Source organism: Propithecus coquereli, unplaced genomic scaffold, assembly GCF_000956105.1.
Source record: "Propithecus coquereli isolate 6110/MARCELLA unplaced genomic scaffold, Pcoq_1.0 Scaffold126, whole genome shotgun sequence".
Taxonomy (NCBI): domain Eukaryota; kingdom Metazoa; phylum Chordata; class Mammalia; order Primates; family Indriidae; genus Propithecus; species Propithecus coquereli.
The window spans coordinates 1,009,741-1,027,047 of NW_012136747.1; the positions used below are offsets into that span (position 1 = coordinate 1,009,741).

General features: G+C 59.7%; 1 protein-coding gene across 1 annotated transcript in view; it reads left to right on the forward strand.

Annotated features, from left to right (window-relative positions):
* Positions 1-299: 299 nt before the first annotated feature.
* The window catches only part of NFAM1 (NFAT activating protein with ITAM motif 1), a 33,588-nt gene continuing 16,580 nt past the window's right edge, over positions 300-17,307 (forward strand). The window contains exons 1-3 of the mRNA XM_012637962.1: positions 300-381; positions 13,422-13,751; positions 14,823-14,935. Of these exons, the coding sequence (XP_012493416.1) occupies positions 327-381; positions 13,422-13,751; positions 14,823-14,935 (498 nt within the window). The 5' untranslated portion in view covers positions 300-326. The remainder of the gene's footprint in view (positions 382-13,421; positions 13,752-14,822; positions 14,936-17,307) is intronic.

Below are 17,307 nucleotides of genomic sequence, written 5' to 3' on the forward strand. Positions count from 1 at the left end.
GGCAGAAGGATTGCTTGAGCCCAGGAGTTTGAGGTTGCTGTGAGCTAGGCTGACGCCACGGCACTCTAGCCCGGGCAACAGAGTGAGACTCTGTCTCAGAAAAAAGAAATGGCCGAGGGAAGCCCTGAGGAAGCAGAGAGGCCACTAGGGAGGAACTTCCTGGGAACGCAAAGGGGAACCGGGGCTGCCGGCCGCCAGCGCGGGCCGTCCCTCCCGAGAACTAAAGAGGAAGGAGGGACACTGACCGGAAAAGAAGGCCCCAGATGGAGAGCTGGTGTCCGTGGCGGTGGGCCCTGCCGCGTCACCCACACCCTCCCGGCCTCCCCATGGCCTCCTGGCTCCTCGGCTGGCTCCTGTTGCCCTGGACCCTGCGGCTGGCAGGTAGCGTCTGTCTTGCTTCTTCTCACGTACTCTCGCTCGAGAACATCAGAGCGGCTTTCATCCGGCCGTGCGGCTGACTCCCGGGGACCTGTCTCCAGGGATTTGCTGCTTGTCGTTTGAACATTGCAGACTTCACAGGGGAAGCCTTCAGGGACCAAGAGATGTTTAGCTAATGCCTTGCCAAGGTGGCTTTTGAAGGGGCGGAGGACAGCACTCTTCCCTCGCAGCCCTGTTAACAGCCTCCCCCGCCCCCCGCCCCGGCATAGCCTGGCCTCTGGCTCTTAAACAAGGAGGGAGGACGGTGCATGGTTGGGTCGGGTGCCGGGTCAGTGGGGAGGGACAGCTCACTGCCCAAGGAATCTTACGTGGCTACTGTGGTGGCACCGCCACGTTGAACCTGCCAAGTGGCAGAGCCATCCCCGGCGTTGTTGCTGGCATTAGCCAGGCAGAGAAGGGGAGGCCAGGGCCAGCCACAGGGCACTGTGCCCTGGACACAAAACTGTCAGAAAGGGTTGTGCCTCCCTTTTCCTGAAACAACCAGAGGCCAAGCATTTCAGGACGCGAGTATGTCTTTCCAAAGGTGCCCCTTTGCTGGGGTCAGGCTCCCTCCGAAGCTGGGTGGCCTGGATCCAGACAGGCCATGGGGGATGTGGCCTCTGGGAGGGTTTGTCAGGCCAGGGACCCCCAGGAGTGTCCTTCTCCAGGGCTGCCAGCACCTGGGTTCCTCGTGCTCAGTAAGTTCTTCCAGATTCTCTGTGTCCCTCCTTGGCCTGGGCACCAGCCGTAGCCACCCCACTGTGCAGTAGGTGCTTCTCTTTTGTATTTGCTTAGACTTAGGAGGCTTCCAGGAGCTGCCCCCACCCACATTCCGATTCACCCCTGGCTCTCCTTTATGCTGTGAATGACACTGATTCTCATTATCATGAGTTAGCCTTTATTGAGCCTTTACTGGGCACGTGCTGTCCACCCTCACAGCAGCTGTGGGGCACCCATTGTCCTCCCCAGCACCATTCTAAGGAAAGGGAAATGGAGGCCGGTTAATTTGCTCAGGGCCTGGCCGGTAAGTCGAGGCCAAGGTCAGACCCAGCTCAGCCCCAGCCTAGCCAGGGCCGTTGGGGGCTGTGGGCTCTGGAGCGCCTCTTGCCTTTCATCGCAAAGATCATTTTTCACAGAAAAATTTACCCTGGGAGGCAAGAGCTGCCCCGTGTGGTGCCTGTGCAGCCTGGGCCGGCCCCCGCTGGCATTGGCCCCCGTAACCCTGTGTGCCCCCAACCGTCCGGTGCAAAGATGAGCAGAGTACTGGAAGTGCCGCTTGTTGGTGACATGCATTTGAACTCACGCTTAGTCAATTTTAACTAAATTTTCCCCCAGTTCCCATCATTTCTCTGTTCGTGGTCCCTCCTCCTTAAGAGACACCCAGCACCTCCTGTAACTGAGCCGTAGAAGAGGCTTTGCGGGAAAAGCTCTTTTGTAACAGTCTCAACTGTAAACAGAAACATGTTTCCCCCCTGTATTGCAACAAACCTTTGACAAAAGAGAAACTCTGCTCTTTCTCAAGAGGCCAAAACACCCGCATGGTCTCCTAGAACAATGGTCCCCAACCCTTTTGGCACCAGGGACTGGTGTCATGGAACACAGTTTTTCTACGGATGGGGGGAGGCAGGACCGTGGGGCGGAGCTCAGGCGGTGATGGGTGGCCTGGTTCCAGACAGGACACAGACAGGTACTGGGCCTCGGCCTGGGTTGGGGACCGCAGTCCTAGAAGGCACTGGGCAGCAGACAGCCCGCCCCAAGCGCTCTCGGTCCCGCCCCTCCAGCCCCTTCATCTATCTGTTGCTCCGCACCTCTCCCCACCTCCTCGGCTCTGCAATTTGAGGGTTTGGGGGAAGGAATCCTGCCTCTCCCACATCTTCCAAAGCGCCCCTGACTTCAACCATCAGCCTGGTGCAACCAGCTCCACCACCTGCCAGTTCCCACCCAGCTGGCACCCCTCAGCTGTGTCCACAGGAGGGGTCCTCGGCATCCTCACTGAAGCCCAGGGTGGCTGAGCCCGCACGGTTTCCCTGAACATGAGAGGATGTGGGGTTAAGAGGGCAGGCCATGGTGTTCGGCCTGAGTTTCAATCCGAACTCTGCCACCCACCCCAGGACCCTGTATCACTGTGTCTCAATTGCCGCATCTGTTAAATGGGTACGATAATAGTGCTGTCTTGGGCACTGAGAGCCTGGCATGTGGGTAGTGCTCATGAATGCCAGCCACCAGACAGCTTGGCAGGGTCGTGGAGACTTGAGATATGGTCGGTGAGCCCACAGACTCCTTTCTAGTGGTCTCCAGCCCACCCTGGGAGACATCTCAGGACCTCTCTTGCTCCCAGCCCCCCTCCTCCCAGGTGTAAGCCAGGACTCCGGCCTGCTCTCCTCTGGCGCCCTGACCCCTCTGCACACTGCTTTTCCCAAGGGCTCCCGCCCCCACTGGTGATCTCCTTCGGGGGTGGATTATGGGAGCCGGAAGCTCGGCTTTCCCTGGAGCAGCTGCTCCTGCTTCAGCCCTGCCTCCACAGGTCTCTGTCACCTCCAAGGATTCTGGGGCCAGACAGACCTGAGTTCAAGGCCTGGCTTCTTCTCATGACTGCTGTGTGACCTCAGGCAATTTACTTAACCTTTCTGAGCCTGGTGTCCTCAACAAATGTCAGTCCCCTCTCTCCTCTTGGCCTTTTGAGAAAGCTGGGCTTTATTTATTTCTCAAATAGATGTTGAGGAGGACCAGTTAGAGGCACTGGGGGACCCCAGAGCTAAGCAAACCACAGTCAGCCAGGTGGTGACCACGAGACTCAGCCAGAGAAGTTACCGAGGCAGGTTTGCCTCCCCTCCTATTTGCTCTGGACCCAGGCGTCACCAGGCCCTTTTTCGTCCAAAAGATGTTCGGGAGACTCTGCCTTTTCCAGGCTGAGGCTTCCTGTCTCCCTTCCCGCAGCTCCAGGCTTCTAGCAGGAGCGGCCTGTGCTTTTCATCTCTGTCTAATCCCAGTGAAAAGCTCTGGGCCGAGGCAGGCGGGGAGAGGCCCTGCTCCCTGGAGGTGGGCAGGGAGTGCGGGAAAGGCTGTCTGCAGCAGGGGGAGGACAGAGCCGGCGGGTGGGCAGCCACACAGCAGGAACAAAGGCTGAAAGGCCAAACGGCAGGGCAGAGGGAGGGGACCGAGAGGTTCCACCAGGCTGGAGGGGAGAGTCTCTCAGGGAGCGGTGGTGCTGGGATTGTGAATGCCTGTCAGGCAGGGGTCCCGACGCCCTCCCAACAGGTCCTGTCTGGTGGCTTTCTCCTTTGTAATGGTGGAATATAATACACGTACAGAAAAGTGCCGTGCTGTATAATAAATGCTGTAAAACAGCGTTCTGTGTGACTACCGCCCAGGTCAAGAAAGAGAACATTCTAGTGCCCCAGCGGCCCTTGTACCTCCCCAAACATCCCTCCCTCCCCTCTGAGGTTGGAACCACCATCCTGACTTTTAGGGCGATCACTTCCTGGCGTTTCTTTATAGTTTTATCATTAGTACGCATCACTAAGCCACATGGACTAGTTTTGCCTGCTTTTCAACTTTGTGTGATTGGAACGATGCTGTGCGTGTTCCTTTGTGACCCTCTTCTTGCATTCAGTATTCTGTTTTTAACGCTACATCCAGTGCACGGGGTGGCTGACGTTTGTTTGTTTTCATGGCTGCAGAGCAAGGGTCACAAACCACGGCCCGTGGGCTAACTCCAGCCCGCTGCTGCCGCTTGCCTGGCCTGCCAGTTATGAATGGTTTTTATATTTCTAAGTGGTTGAAAAAATCAAAAGGGACTGTGCAGACTCACGTGGCTTCTGATCCTTGAGTCCCAGCACGGTGCCCGGCGCCCAGCGGATGCTCAGGAAATAGTAACAATGACAGGAGGAATTAAGCTCCGCAGCCCCAGGGAGTTCTGAGCCAGGTAGGGATGCGATGCCACCAGGAGGGGCGCCTGGGGGAAGCAACAGAAGGGCTGGAAGGGCCGGTGGTCTCCTGGTGCCAGGTGGGGCTGAGCCCGCGGTCCTCTCGGGCAGGGCGGAGACCGAGCCCCTCAGCCCGTGTCGTGTGAGTGCGAGAGTGGACGCTGCGTGCAGGGCAAACACGGGCCCTCCCGTGGATCTAGGCGAGGCCTCAGCGCAGTGGGAATAGGAGCGGCAGGCCCTGGGGTGGGGGCTGAAGCCAGAGAAGGCGGGGGTGGCGGACACACTAGGTGAGCCTGGTGAGAGGGAGGGGAGGAGGTAGGCGTGAAACTGGCAGGCGGAGCTCTGGCTGCCCCAAGAGGATGGCCTGACCAGCCTGGATTTGAGTCCCAGGAGACTTCGGCCAAGTCCCCCGAGCACCCCGAGCCTCCACACACTCACCCTGCCGTGTGCTCAGCCTCCTCTGGGCAGGCCTCCTGCCAGCAGCAACAGGCCAGCACCACCCGCAATGGCTGCAGGGCCTGGCGCCTGGGACCCCCAAGGGAGGGTCTGTGAGGCTTTGGCCCTGGGGACAGGGTTTGAGGGTGCAGTGAGTGATGGGACTCAGTGCTCACCTGCCCAGGTTGGGTGTGTTCGTCCCGCCCACCAGGCTCCTCTGGGCCCAGCCGCTGCCCCCTCCTTCACACCCCGCTCTGTGCCCAGAACTCAGGATCTCACAGGCCCGGGGGCTCACCGTGGCCTCCCCAAACCTCCTGCAGGCTGTGGCGACTCACTGTCCCTGGACACACTCAGGCCAGAGCCCAGAACATGAGCTCCTGAGGGACAAGGCCAGTCCCAAGTCATCTCTCTGAGGCCACATCCAGCCAGGGCCAGGCACAGAGGAGGGCTACAGGGCCACGGCCGGAAGGACCCTGGCCCAGGGTGCCACGGGGAGTCATGGCTGGGACTAGGAAATGCCTGGCTTCAGAGGGTCTCTTTGATGAGTCGCTATGTCTGGGGACTTCATCCTAGGGCCGGGGGTGTGCAGGGTGCCTGGAAGAGCCAGAGGAGGTGGATGGTCGCCTGGGCTGGGTTTCTGGCCCCTCCCATGCTGGGGCTGCGAGGGCTGTGGTGGGGAAATGGAGAAAGGGCGGCGCCAGGAGCCAGGACCCTTTGGGGCTCTGGGCCAGATCCGTGCTGCTGCTGGGCGGGGGAAGGGGGCATCTCACGTTCCGCACCCCCCACCACCTTTGCCCCTGCTGCTCCCTCAGCCTGGAGGATGTCCAAGCTGTCTGTCAAGGTCAAACTCAGGCTACCTTCTCTGTGGAGCCCCTTCTGGCCCTTGTCCCAGCCCCTGACCCACCCGATCACCACGCCCCTCCCCCAGGGTGTTCACATCAGAGGCGTGCAGGCATGACTGAGCTCACCTGGGGCAGGTGAGGCCGTGGGCACCCAGCCTTAAGAGGCAAGCCGTGTGGGAAAGGCCAGAGAGAGAGCAGCTGAGACGGTGCAGGCGCAGCAGAGCCAGCGGGGAGGTACCCACTGAGGTGGGGAGCAGGAAGGAGGGGGTTGGCAGGGCTGGGGGCTGGGAGAGCTTGGGGCCCAGAGGGTGCGGGATCAGGATCGTAGGGGAGGTAGCGATTTAAGAGATGTCAGGATAAAAGTGAGCTGGCGAGTCATCTGCGGGAAGGAGTTAGTGTGATGACAGCCAGAAGCATTTATATTTTAAAAGGAGGCTGAGGCAGGAGGGGGACGAATCCCACAGAATGAATCACTAATGCCGGGGAAAGCTTTAGGCAGCTGAGGGAGACTGTTTGGAACTCCGTAGTATTTCTGTCCTAGTTCTAGAATGCAAATATGATCACGTCACTTCCCAGTTTAAAAGCCCACAGAGGGCCAGGTGAGGTGGCTCACACCTGTAATCCCAGCATTGGGGGAGGGTCGCTTGAGGCCAGGAGTTCGAGGCGGCAGTGAGCTATGATCACACCACTGCACTCCAGCCTGGGCAACAGAGCAAGATTCTGTCTCTAAAATGTAATAATAATTATAATAATAAATAAAAGTCCACAGAGGCTCCAGGTTTCAGAATAGCATCCAACCCCCACCTCCCACCTCCGGGCATCCCCTGGTGCCCCCTCCCTGACACAAACCCTTTCTCTCAACTCCCCCGCGGCTCTTGAGTCCCTCCCACTCAGTGCCCTGTTTCAAGTTTTCCAGAAGCTTTCCCCAAGAACTTTCTCCTGCTTAAAACCCCTCTCCAGGGCCCTCCCCCCACCTGTCTGCCTCCTGCTCTTCCTTCCAGGTTCAGCCTGGTAAGGAGACGGGCGGGAAAGATACCAAAATGCTCACAGCTGCGGTGTTGGTGGCAGACCTGCGGACCAGTTCGGCTTTCTTCTTCGTCTTTTGCTGTGATTTATAGACTTTCTTCAGTCCACAGCCTTCACTTCTATGATGGGGGGTGTGGGGGAACATGAAGAATTATAATTTAAAGAACAAACGATGACCCAGCCCGAGGTGGCCTCCCCAGGAAGCCCCCGCCCCTCCCAGGCCGGGCTGGGCCTGCAGCCCGGGGTCTTCCCTCACCCCGTGTTTCCAGCCCGGCCCGGCCTTCCTGGCAGGACTTTGGGTGGGCGCAAAACGCTCCCTGTAGAGCGTCTGTTCCCCTGGCTCCACTGCACCCACCCCATTCAGAGATGAGAGGCAGAACCCCCACCCCACCCTCTGGCCCTACCCCCCAACTGCATGCCCCTCTTCTCCAGTAGAGGTGGGCAGGAAGGAGGAGCTCCCCCGCTGCCCTGGGCCGCACTCTCAGACCAGCCCCACCGTTTGAGCGACCTGCCTTTCAAAAGGGGCAAAAGTGAGGCAACTGCTATGAACACCTTTGACAGTCTGCGCTTGGCTGTGTCCCCGCATGGCCACTGTGCACCCTGGATCGGGGTCTAGAGGTGTGAGAACAGGACTTGGACAGGCCGTGGAAATGCTCCAAGGCAAGCCACATCTGTATGCATCTGTGTAATCCGGAGGTGTTGAAGGGTGTGGCAGCCAGTCCGATGGCGCTGTTCAGAGGGTGTCGGTGCTAAGCGCCGTGATACTCTCTATTCAAAGTCTGCCCTCCAACACCTGCCGCCTGCCGCCTGCCCCTCCCTCACCAGCCACTTGGCCACACGCCGTCACATTTGATGCCTGTGTCCCGTTTGTATGTGGCATCCTGGGATTCAGGCTCAGGCGAATGGCCAGGGTCTGTGATGAAACCAACAGCCCGGATCTGTCTCCCCAGCAGCCTTTCAGATGGGCCTTAAAAAAAGGCCCAGGGTCTGAGAGACACCGGAATTAAATTGGAGGGCAAACTCCATGCCTAAAATACAGACCGTGGGAACCGCTTTCTTCCGTAGCTGGGGAATCAAAGTGTTTTCCTGTAAAATCGACCTAGGTCGGAATGGATAGCTTTGATCAGCACATCTGGGCCTTCAGCCCTTGGCCGACAACGCTGATGCCACAGACAGGACTGAGTTCTAGGCATGGGGGGAGCGGGGCTGGGCCCTGGCCCAGAGGTGGTGGGTGACAGGAGCCTCGAGGAGGCTGGGGCAGCTGGGGGAGACAGGGAAGGACAGGGGAGACGCGGGGTGGGGGCAGATCTGGGGTGGGAGCGTTTTCAGCGAGTGCACACCACGCTGTTCCACACGCACATGCTCTTCCTGCGAGAGCTCGCTGCCACAGCAAGAGAGGGATGCCGTCTGGCCCTTTTTGGACACCAGGGTGGCCTCGTCACAGGGCCAGTCTGTAAAGGGCTCATGGGGTCACTTACATCTGTTTTTGGGGGGCTCTGTGTGAGCTGAGATGACAGTAACGGTCCCCTGAACGCTGCAGGGGTTCCTGAGTGCCGTCGTCCCCAGACCCCTATGTGTTGCTGGCCATGTCAGCCTACTAGATGGCCCAAATTTAAGGAAATGGCCTCTGAAATTTTTTACACTCCCTTTAAAAGAGTGTATTTCTTTCCTTTGAGAAGCTTCCCCTTTGCTTGCTTTGAGGTTTTAAATTGTAGCACAGGGCAGTGGTGAAGAGTTCAGGGTGGCAGCCTCACCCCTCACCAGCTGTACCGTCGGGCAAACCTCCTTCCTTCTCTGAGCCTCATTTTTGTCATCTGGAAGAGGGGACCGTGCCCAGGGGACTTTAGCTCTTCTCATCACGTGGCTTCACAGCGGGTGCTGGAGAGTCTGTGCTGTGCAGGGGGCACCGGGCACCCAGGGGCGGCTCAGGGAGGAAGTGAGCAGGACAAGAGGGTGACCCCGAAGCCAGGAGGGGGAGCGGCAGGAGCAGCACGGACACAGGAGTATGGCCCGGGGGTGGCTGAGCCGGGCTGGGCAGGGCCTGGGAGGAAGGGCTGGATCCTCCGGGCCAGGGACTTTGAGTATTTTTAACGGTGGCCCCATGTTAAGAGATGCATGCTTCGGCATGACCCTATCTGAACCCGACTATGTGAATATAACTGAAACCAGAAGGTCGCAAACAGTGCCCTTACTACGTGTGAAATGCTCCAGTTCTGTTTTAATTGCTTGTCTTAACCCTGCAAATTGATTCCAGGCTCCTTCCTGGGCTTCCTCCAGCAGGGAGCCCCTGCCAGCTCAGGCGGGGCAGGAGCAGGGTGAGTGACGGGAGCTGCTGAGCTGGGGGGGACAGTCTGATCCTGAACGCTGGTGACCCGGAGGGCAGCTGCTGGGGTGGGCACTCGCACACCCGGGGTCAAGGTCCCTGCCTGCCAACTGCTGCCCCCAGGGACTCAGCGAGTGTCCGCAGGCCAGGGGTGGGAGGGCAGCAACTCCATCCAGCTTTCAAACCCCAAGTTCGAGCGGCCACAGATTCATAAGAAGAACCGGAAAAGGAAGGACTCAGGCGCCAGTGGGTGGTAAAGCCTTTCCCAACGCGGTGGTGGAGCACGCAGGGTGGGGAGACGTGCAGCCCAGAGCCTGCGCACACCACACCCAGGCAGGGGAGCCTCTTGGGCCAGGCCCCTGGGGTCCTGTCCACCTGGACCACCACCACCAGGGCGTGTGCGCCCTGCGCTCAAGCAGGCAGAAGGGTAGGGCTGGCTTTTGCCTTTGCAGACTCACAGAGAGGACTCAAGGACTATCTGATTTCCCTGCCTCGTCCTTGTCCCCTAGGACAAGGCAGCCTGGCCCCACGGCAGACATGCTGAATTCCTGGTCCCATTTAATCCCACTGCAACCCCGTAACGTTGGCATTGTTGCTCTCCCTGTGTTGCAGGGGAGACACCGGGGTTCAGAGAAGTGAAGCCACCTGTCCAAGGTTGCGCAGCCTTTAAGAGGCAGAGCCAGGATCCGAATCCAGGCCCGCTGCCTCCAGACCTGGGCTTTTGCCAGTGGCCCCCTGAAAACGCCATCTCCTGCAAAGTGGGGTGGACGTGCTTGGCAGGGGTAGTCCCTGCTGCCCAGTTGGGGACATCTGCTCTGGTGGTCATGTGGGGGGGGCGGGGCAGGGGAGGATTGGAGACTAGAAAAGAAACAGCTAAGCCCTTGGGTGGGGCTGGGCCCTACCAGACACCCCAGCCTTCCTCCCCGCCAGGCAGCTGCGTGAGCCAATCCAGGAGGTGCCCAGCCAGCTCACATTGTCTCATGGGGGACACACTGCCTTTGCAGAACAAGGGACAAAGCGTGATGCCGCCACAGCCGTCGCTGGGCGTGAGACAGTAGTCACACTGCCCTCAGAGGACACACCTCATGCTCTGGGAGGGTCCCACTGTAGCCCCCCTAAGCCTGGGGTCAGAAGCGGACACCCCTAGGGCAGGCCCCTGCAGTTCTCTCTGAGCCCCTCTTCACCCGCCCTCTCTGCCCACTGTGGCCTCCGTGTGATCTTGGAGCCATGTAGCCACCTGTCAGCCATCTGACTGTGAAAATCTGTGACATCCATCAGGGGTCTGACAAACCTGTTTTTAGCGTCTAATGGCTACTGTGCCTGGTGCCACCACGAACGCCCTCGCCATATCTGATGGCCGCTTCTCAGCCCGGGTACTGGCTGTTCTTCCTCAGCACAGTCAGACTAACCTGGGTTCAAACCCTGCCCCACTACTCATGACTTCTGTGGCCTTGGGCCTCTAAGACCCTCTGTATCTCTGTCTACAGAATGGGGTTGCAATAGTTGCCTTGTAGGATTGTTGTGGTATTTAATTGACCTAGGACCTGTCACACCCAGCCAGGGTACATTTCTGTACCTTTTCCTTCCCTTGTCTGTGTGCTCCTGCTGCCAGGTCACCCACACGCCACCCTCTGCCCAGACAGACCCAGTGGCTCCCAGCGCCAGCCCTCCCCAGGCTCCCTCTGCTCCACACCACCCTTCCCTGTTAGACTGGGGGTGCTGCCAGGGCACCTAGGTCCCCTGAAATGTTTGTGGGAGGCAAAACAAATGATGGCTGGAAAGAATTTGAGGACTTGGAAATGACTATGAACCTGTCTGCACTGGCTGGGGGAAGAACCCCACAGTCTGCACCCCAGAAGGGGCCTCCTGGTGGCACATGTCCAGGATAGGGGGTGGGAGCCAGGCAGCTGCCGTGGCCCAGGCCTTGGGGTGCCGGCAGCCCAGTGGCAGCTCAGGACCGGGGAGGCGATTAGCTCCACTACCAGGCCAGGACCCAAAGGCTCAGCTGCGACCGCAGACCTTTCCTCCCTGGGTTTCTGGCCTGCTGTCTCCAGATCGGCTGTCACCATTGATTGAACCGGTCAGAGATGCTTCCTCTCTTCACCATTTGGCGACAACAGTTTCACCAGAAGTCTGAGGTTCTCGCTCCAAAACCTCTCCTGGCCGGGGCAGACCTGAGCCAGAGCCACTCATTTTGATGACCCTGACCTGCTGACCTTAAAATAACGAATCCCAGAAGGCTGTAGAATGGTAGATGTCTATTTTTATAGATTTCCCCAGAACCGTAAAGATCAGCTTAACTGCAGTAGCAACTTCCACCATCCTCTAAGAGGACGCCTCGCATGGGGAGAATTCTTTGAGACAACTGGACAAATGTCTTCCTGGCAGGACAAAGAGGAAGGTGGCTTCTTTGTACTGACAGTGTGTCTGTCCATCCTCCCAGAGACGCTATGAGGAGGAGCAGGGGGCCCTGGGGAGGGGGAGTGCCCTTGGCGTGGCCACCGTCCTGGTGGTTTCGGTCAGGTTCCAACCCTGCCCCCCACGAGGAAACACCAGCTGGTGCCCTTGCCCCAGCTGCCCAGGGTCACTGCGAGAACCAAACAGGAGGATGCAGGTAAAAGTTGGCCAACGGCTCCCAAGCCGAGTCGGTGGAACCAGCTGGGAGTTGGCCAGGTGAGGTCAGGGGGCTGCAGGGCAGGTGCACAGAGTGGTAAGCCTGCGTGTGCAGGGTGGGGTCGTGGGTGCAGCCAGCGGTGCTCTTAGTCATTTGCAGTTCATCCCACCCCTCTTGCCTCTTGTGTTTCCGGCCCAGGGACCCCGGGGGATCGTGCAACACCCGCACCTCGGCACCCCTACCCTGCCCCTGCCTCTTCTCAGATAAACCTCTGCCCTGAATCAATGCTCCTTGTTTTATAACAAAACTGATACATTGTTATCGTTAAACAACAACAATCCTGAGATAAGAGTCCAGAGCTACAAAGTACCGTGTAAAATCACCTCCCACCCTGCCCGCCAGAGGGGAGCCAGAGGGGAGCCCTGGGACAGGGGGCCAGCTACGTGGATAGTCCTCCAGTGGGCGGCTGTTGTCATATCCATTACAACAAAGCCAACCCGCTGTGGCAGCCAGTCATTCCCTGGGACTGTGAGTGCCTTTAGTTCTTCAAGGGAGGGGGGTGTCTCTTTAGTGGCTCAACACCAAGTTCAAAACATCTGTGTGGCCCGGGCTTTAAGGGATTAACTGGCACGAAAAGCCACCTCTGTCCCTCCCTCTGCGTCTTCAGAAGGCCTGGCCTCCCCTGGGGACCCCCTTCCCGGGGCTTGGGCTGAGCTGAGCTGAAGAGATGTGGGAAGAGACCAGCCTGGCCCCTCGCCAGCCCCACACCACAGGCAGGAGGCCCACGCCTGACTTTCCCCAACAAAATAAATCTCGCGGCTCCCTCTGAGTGGCTCAAACGCAGATCTTCTCCCGATTAACAACCCGGCCTACGTGTTCTTGGCTGCCTGCTGCCGACCTCAATTTAGAACTGTCTGCTGTTCAGCTGCTGGAGAAGGAAGGGCCCGGAGGGACAGGAATACTCAGACCGGGGCCAAGCGCAGCTCAAGTCTGGGGGTGCGGCTGACCCCGGCCCAGAGTCTGAGAGCATCCCAGAAGCCTGCTGCGATGCCAGGTGAACTGTTTCCCAAGAGCCTCTGATTGGTGAGGGGCGGGGAAGGGGGTCCGGCAGAACTGCTTTGTCGTGGTCATTGAGCATCCATCGCGTTCACAGCCGATGGAGCACCCCTGCAGTGTTGGAAAAACCGCTCTCAGGGACGTTGCGTGTTATACGATATCAAAGCTTGACAAATCCTCTCCCAGCTCAGATTCCCGGAAAGTTTTGTCCCTCCTGCTGCCTGCGCCTCCTCCTTTGGCACCAGAGAACAGTGGGCAGACCTGCCTCCCTCCCTGTCTACTCGCTGCCGGGAAGCGCTTGCGTTTCTTTATTTTGCTTTCCTGCCTCCTCCTTCTGGACTTCTCATCCTTCCCCTGCTTTCTGTCTTCCCAGACCTGCGCTTTGATCCACTGCGGGGGCTTGGCCTTTGGGAAGAGAGGGCTGGGAGCATGGGCAGGGCGGTAGCTCCCTCCACTCCATACCTGCTGAAGGCTGGGAGCGAGGGGCTCCACCTCCCTGACCTGAGACTCTTCCTCTTGGTAAAACGGGCCTCGGGGTGTATTAAGAGAGGTGGAGCTGTGCGTCAAGTGCCTGGCACAACATCTGTGCATGGCGAGTACATGAGAAGTGGGAGCTGCCCCTGCACCCCACTGAGTGCACAGGAAGTGTGAGTCGCGCCTGCACACGGTAAGTGCCCGGGAAGTCAGAGCTGCACCTGCACAGGTGAGCGCAGGGAGGTGCGAGCTCAGGCCTCACCGGCAAGCAGGTGACCTGTTACTCTCTCCCTCTGCTTCCCCTGCAGGAGGACAGTCAGTGACCCACACCGGCCTGCCCATCGTGGTCTCCCTGGCCAACAGGGCCGTCTCCTTCAGCTGCAGAATCACCTACCCATACACCCCAGAATTCAAAGACTTCACAGTCCGCTACTTTCACGAAGATCTCCAGGGCCGGAGGAGCTCTGAGGAGCAGACTAGCTGCAGACCTGACCTGGGCACAGAGAACCAGACCTCCACCTTGGAGTGCCAGGTCACCCCCAGGCTGCGGAACTCATCAGCCACTGGCACCTACTACTGCTCTGTCCACTGGCCACGCTCCACAGTGAGCGGCAATGGCACCTTCATCCTGGTCAGAGGTGAGGCTCCCTCTGTGGCTCTTCCAGGGGCAAAGGACCTAGAGGTTTCAACTGGCAGAGTTTGGGGCACAGGGTCTGCAGTGGGGGGTGGCTTGCCTGGTCCTCCCGCTTCGGCAAAGCTGCAAGAGCATTCTCAGGGAGCCCCGGCCTCACAGGGGTGCCAAGGCTCCACCTCTGTATGGGAAGGGCAGGGGCTGGCATGTAATCTGCCCCTAGCCACCTCTGGCAAGTGACCTGAGAGAGGTCACTTGGCCCCTTGGTCTCAGCGTCCCATCGGCACAGTGTGGGGGGCGGGGGCGTTGGGCCTCTGCAGAATTGGGCATGTGCACATAGGTATTTGTGGGGGCCTCGTGTACGTGAGCATTCAGGTCATGTGCATCTTTCTAGGGACAGACTTTTAGTTTTCATCACACTCTCAAAGGCTCGATGACCCCAAAAGTTAAGAACGAGCCCGTCCTCAAAGTGGTGATTCTCTGACCTGCTCTGTGATTCCCACTGGAAGGGGCTGGGGGCTTTTTAATCTGCAGATCTGGGTTTGAATCCCATCCTGCTCCTTGCCCGATGTAACCTTGGCCCTGGTCCTCGTGGCGATGCTCTGCCTTTCGATACCTTTTATGGGGAGGGATGAGATGGTTCACGTAAAGGCTGGCACCTGGCAATGGGAGGTGCTTGGTAATGGCACTGATGTGGCTGGCACTCCATAGTCTTTGCCAGCCAGACGGATGGATGGGGGTTGGGGGAGGGAGGGATGGGTGAGGGAGGGAGGGCTCAGGAGGAGGGCTGTGCCCTCACCTACCTGGCGCAGCCCTCTGTCAGTCCCAGCACAAGCCTCCCCACCCACCCGTACCACCATGTCACAGAGGGAAAAGAAGAGGCCTCAAGAGGAGGCTTAGCAGAGCGGGTAGGCCAGCGAGGACCCGAGGCGGGGTTCTGGGGCCTTGTGGGGAGTGTTGTAGATGGGGTCCTGGCAGAAGGAGAACACAGGGGTTTGGGCGTCTGGGGGTTGGTGGAGTGGGGTGTGCCCAGCTTCTCCTGGTGACTCACCCCTCTGCTCACTGCCCCTTCTCCTAGACACGGGGTACCGAGAGCCCCCCCACGGGCCCCAGAAGGCCCTGCTCTTCGGCTTCACCGGCCTCCTGACCGTCCTCAGCGTCCTGGGCACAGCTCTGCTGCTCTGGAGAAAGGTACGGGGTGAACGCGCGCAGCACTGCACCCCTCCCGACTCTGCGTGGCTTGGGAATGTCCCGGGGCGGAGGGGCTGCGCACAGGTGTCCCTCATGGGCCCTTGCACCAGGGGCCAAGAGCGCACCTACAATCCCAGCACTCTGGGGGGCCAACGTGGGAGGACAGCTTGAGGACGGGAGTTTGAGACCAGCCTGGGCAACCAAAGATAAGAAAATTAGCCAGGCGTGGCGGTGCGCACCTGTGGTCCCAGCTACTCCGGAGAGGCTCTTTCTGCCTCTTAAAAAAAAAGGAAGGATCACGGAGGGTCTCCCCACACGGTGCCCAGAGTGAAGGAAGGCAGGAGGCAGGTGGTCATCACATCCAGCAGGGAACAGCAGGCGCGGGGCTCTGAGGCAGGCGCAGGCTTGGGCGTTCCAGGAGCCGCGGGGGGCCCGTGTGGCTGGCGTGGCCCACGCTCACAGAGAGTGAACAGAGGGAGGGAGATGAGGCCGGGTGCGGGCACTGGAAGGACTTTAGCTCTCCCTGTAAGCGAGGAGAGCGAGGCGGACAGGACGTGACTTGGTTTCCAGTGGGCCCTTGGCTGGGCGAGGGAGACCCGGTGAGGAGCCCAGAGAGAGGCGCGGGACCTGGGAGCAGGTGGGTGAGGCAGAGGCTGCAGGTGGTGCTGAAGGGACACCGAGGGGTGGCACGGTGCGCAGTCTGCGGAGCTTGATGTTTGTGCCTTTGCTCTGCTCTGTCCGGGAGGGCCTGCGGGCGGCTGCCCTGCGGGCTGTGGCCTGGAAGGGTGGGCGAGGAAGCTGCAGGGTCTGAGCCACACAGCTGCACTTGGCAGGCCTGGGGTTTGAACCCAGCCTCGGTTTCCCATCCTTGTCTTAAGGCTGGGGACGTAATTGCTCTTCCAGAGAAGGCTTCAGGTGCTAGAGCTGGGCCCCTTTTCACCCCAAGAGCCTCGGGGGGCTGCATTTCCTGCCTTCTGCGAGCCGGTGCCTGGGAAAGGGCCTTGGCCTCGATGCTGGCTCCTCTCCTGGCCCGGACCGCGCCCTCAGGACGCAGCAGGAGCAGGTCTGACCCTGGCCTGACTCCTCCTGATTTGGCCTCGCCCTGCTGATGAGCTGCAAAGTGAGCCCACAGGTGCTGGGCACCACTGTGCGGTCCTGGGAGGGCCCTGTCCCCTTGGCAGGTCCTTGTCCCCACCTCTGACCCAGCCACAGGGACGAGCTAAGCAGCAGGGAAGACCCAAGTAGGGGAGGGAAACGCTTCCCTCAGCCTCCAGGACTCCAGAGTTAGGGTGGAGACCACCGGCTGCTGGGCCACCTCCTCCCTCAACCAACACTGGGTGCGCCCCTACCGAGTGCCGGCTCTCTCCCGGCCGTACCCCCACTCCTGCCCTCAATACACTTCCTCCCTCCCTCTCCCCTGCTTTTCCCACGACGATGGCAAGTAGGATAGCTCTTGATTTGTTCACGACTCAGCGAACGTCTACCGAGCAGCCACCAGGCGTTGGAAATGGGGCCAGGGCTAGAGCTTGGGCAGGGACACAAAAACTGGGCTTCAGGCACGGGTGGTGAGGGACTCACCCAGCTGTGGACCCCCAGCCCCAGGCTTACATGAGTGACCTGCACCAGAGCCCTCCGCGGGCACGAGGCACAACCTAGGCACAACCCCCCCCACCTTGCTAAGTGACCCCAGCGCCCACCCTGCAGAGACAGGATTGTAGTGATGGGATCTCAGTGATGGTGACAGAGGGGCAAGCCTCAGAGCTGTGGCCTTGGCCACAGTCCCTGCCCCCTCTCCCCCTGAGCGGCCTCAGAGCCTACTGCCTTCCTCCCCCTCCTCCTCTCACCTCCCTCCCCATACTTCTAGGAACGTCTGTGGAGCATCTAGTATGTGTCAGGCGCCGGGCTAAGCGCCAGGCAGCGTGGCAGGCCAGGCCTTAAGACGAGAGGGTCACGTTTGGACCCTCTCTGAGCCTCAGTTTCCTCCTCCATGAATGGGGATTAGGACAGCCCCCCAGTGGGGGGTGGGGGCGAGGGTGGAAGGAGCACTTTTGAGGTACCAGTCAGGTGCCTGACGCACAGTAGGAGCTCCCCACCGCCCCGACCCTGCACCAGGGGAGGACGGCTGATGTGGGGCCTGGACTTAAGGGGAGAGGGAAGTCGGAAGGCCACAAGCAACTGCCGCGCTTGCGTTGCTAAGGCAGCCCCAGTAGCTCTCTGGAACTGGATCCGAATCCATGGTGGGGACCACAGGGCTGCTGCCAGATGGCCTGGGGGTGGGGAGATGAGGAAGAGGTTCCCTCCAGGCACAGAGGACTCTGGGAGCACCTGCAGTGGCAGTTGATAAATGAATCAAAGCTAGAAGCTAGGGGGGA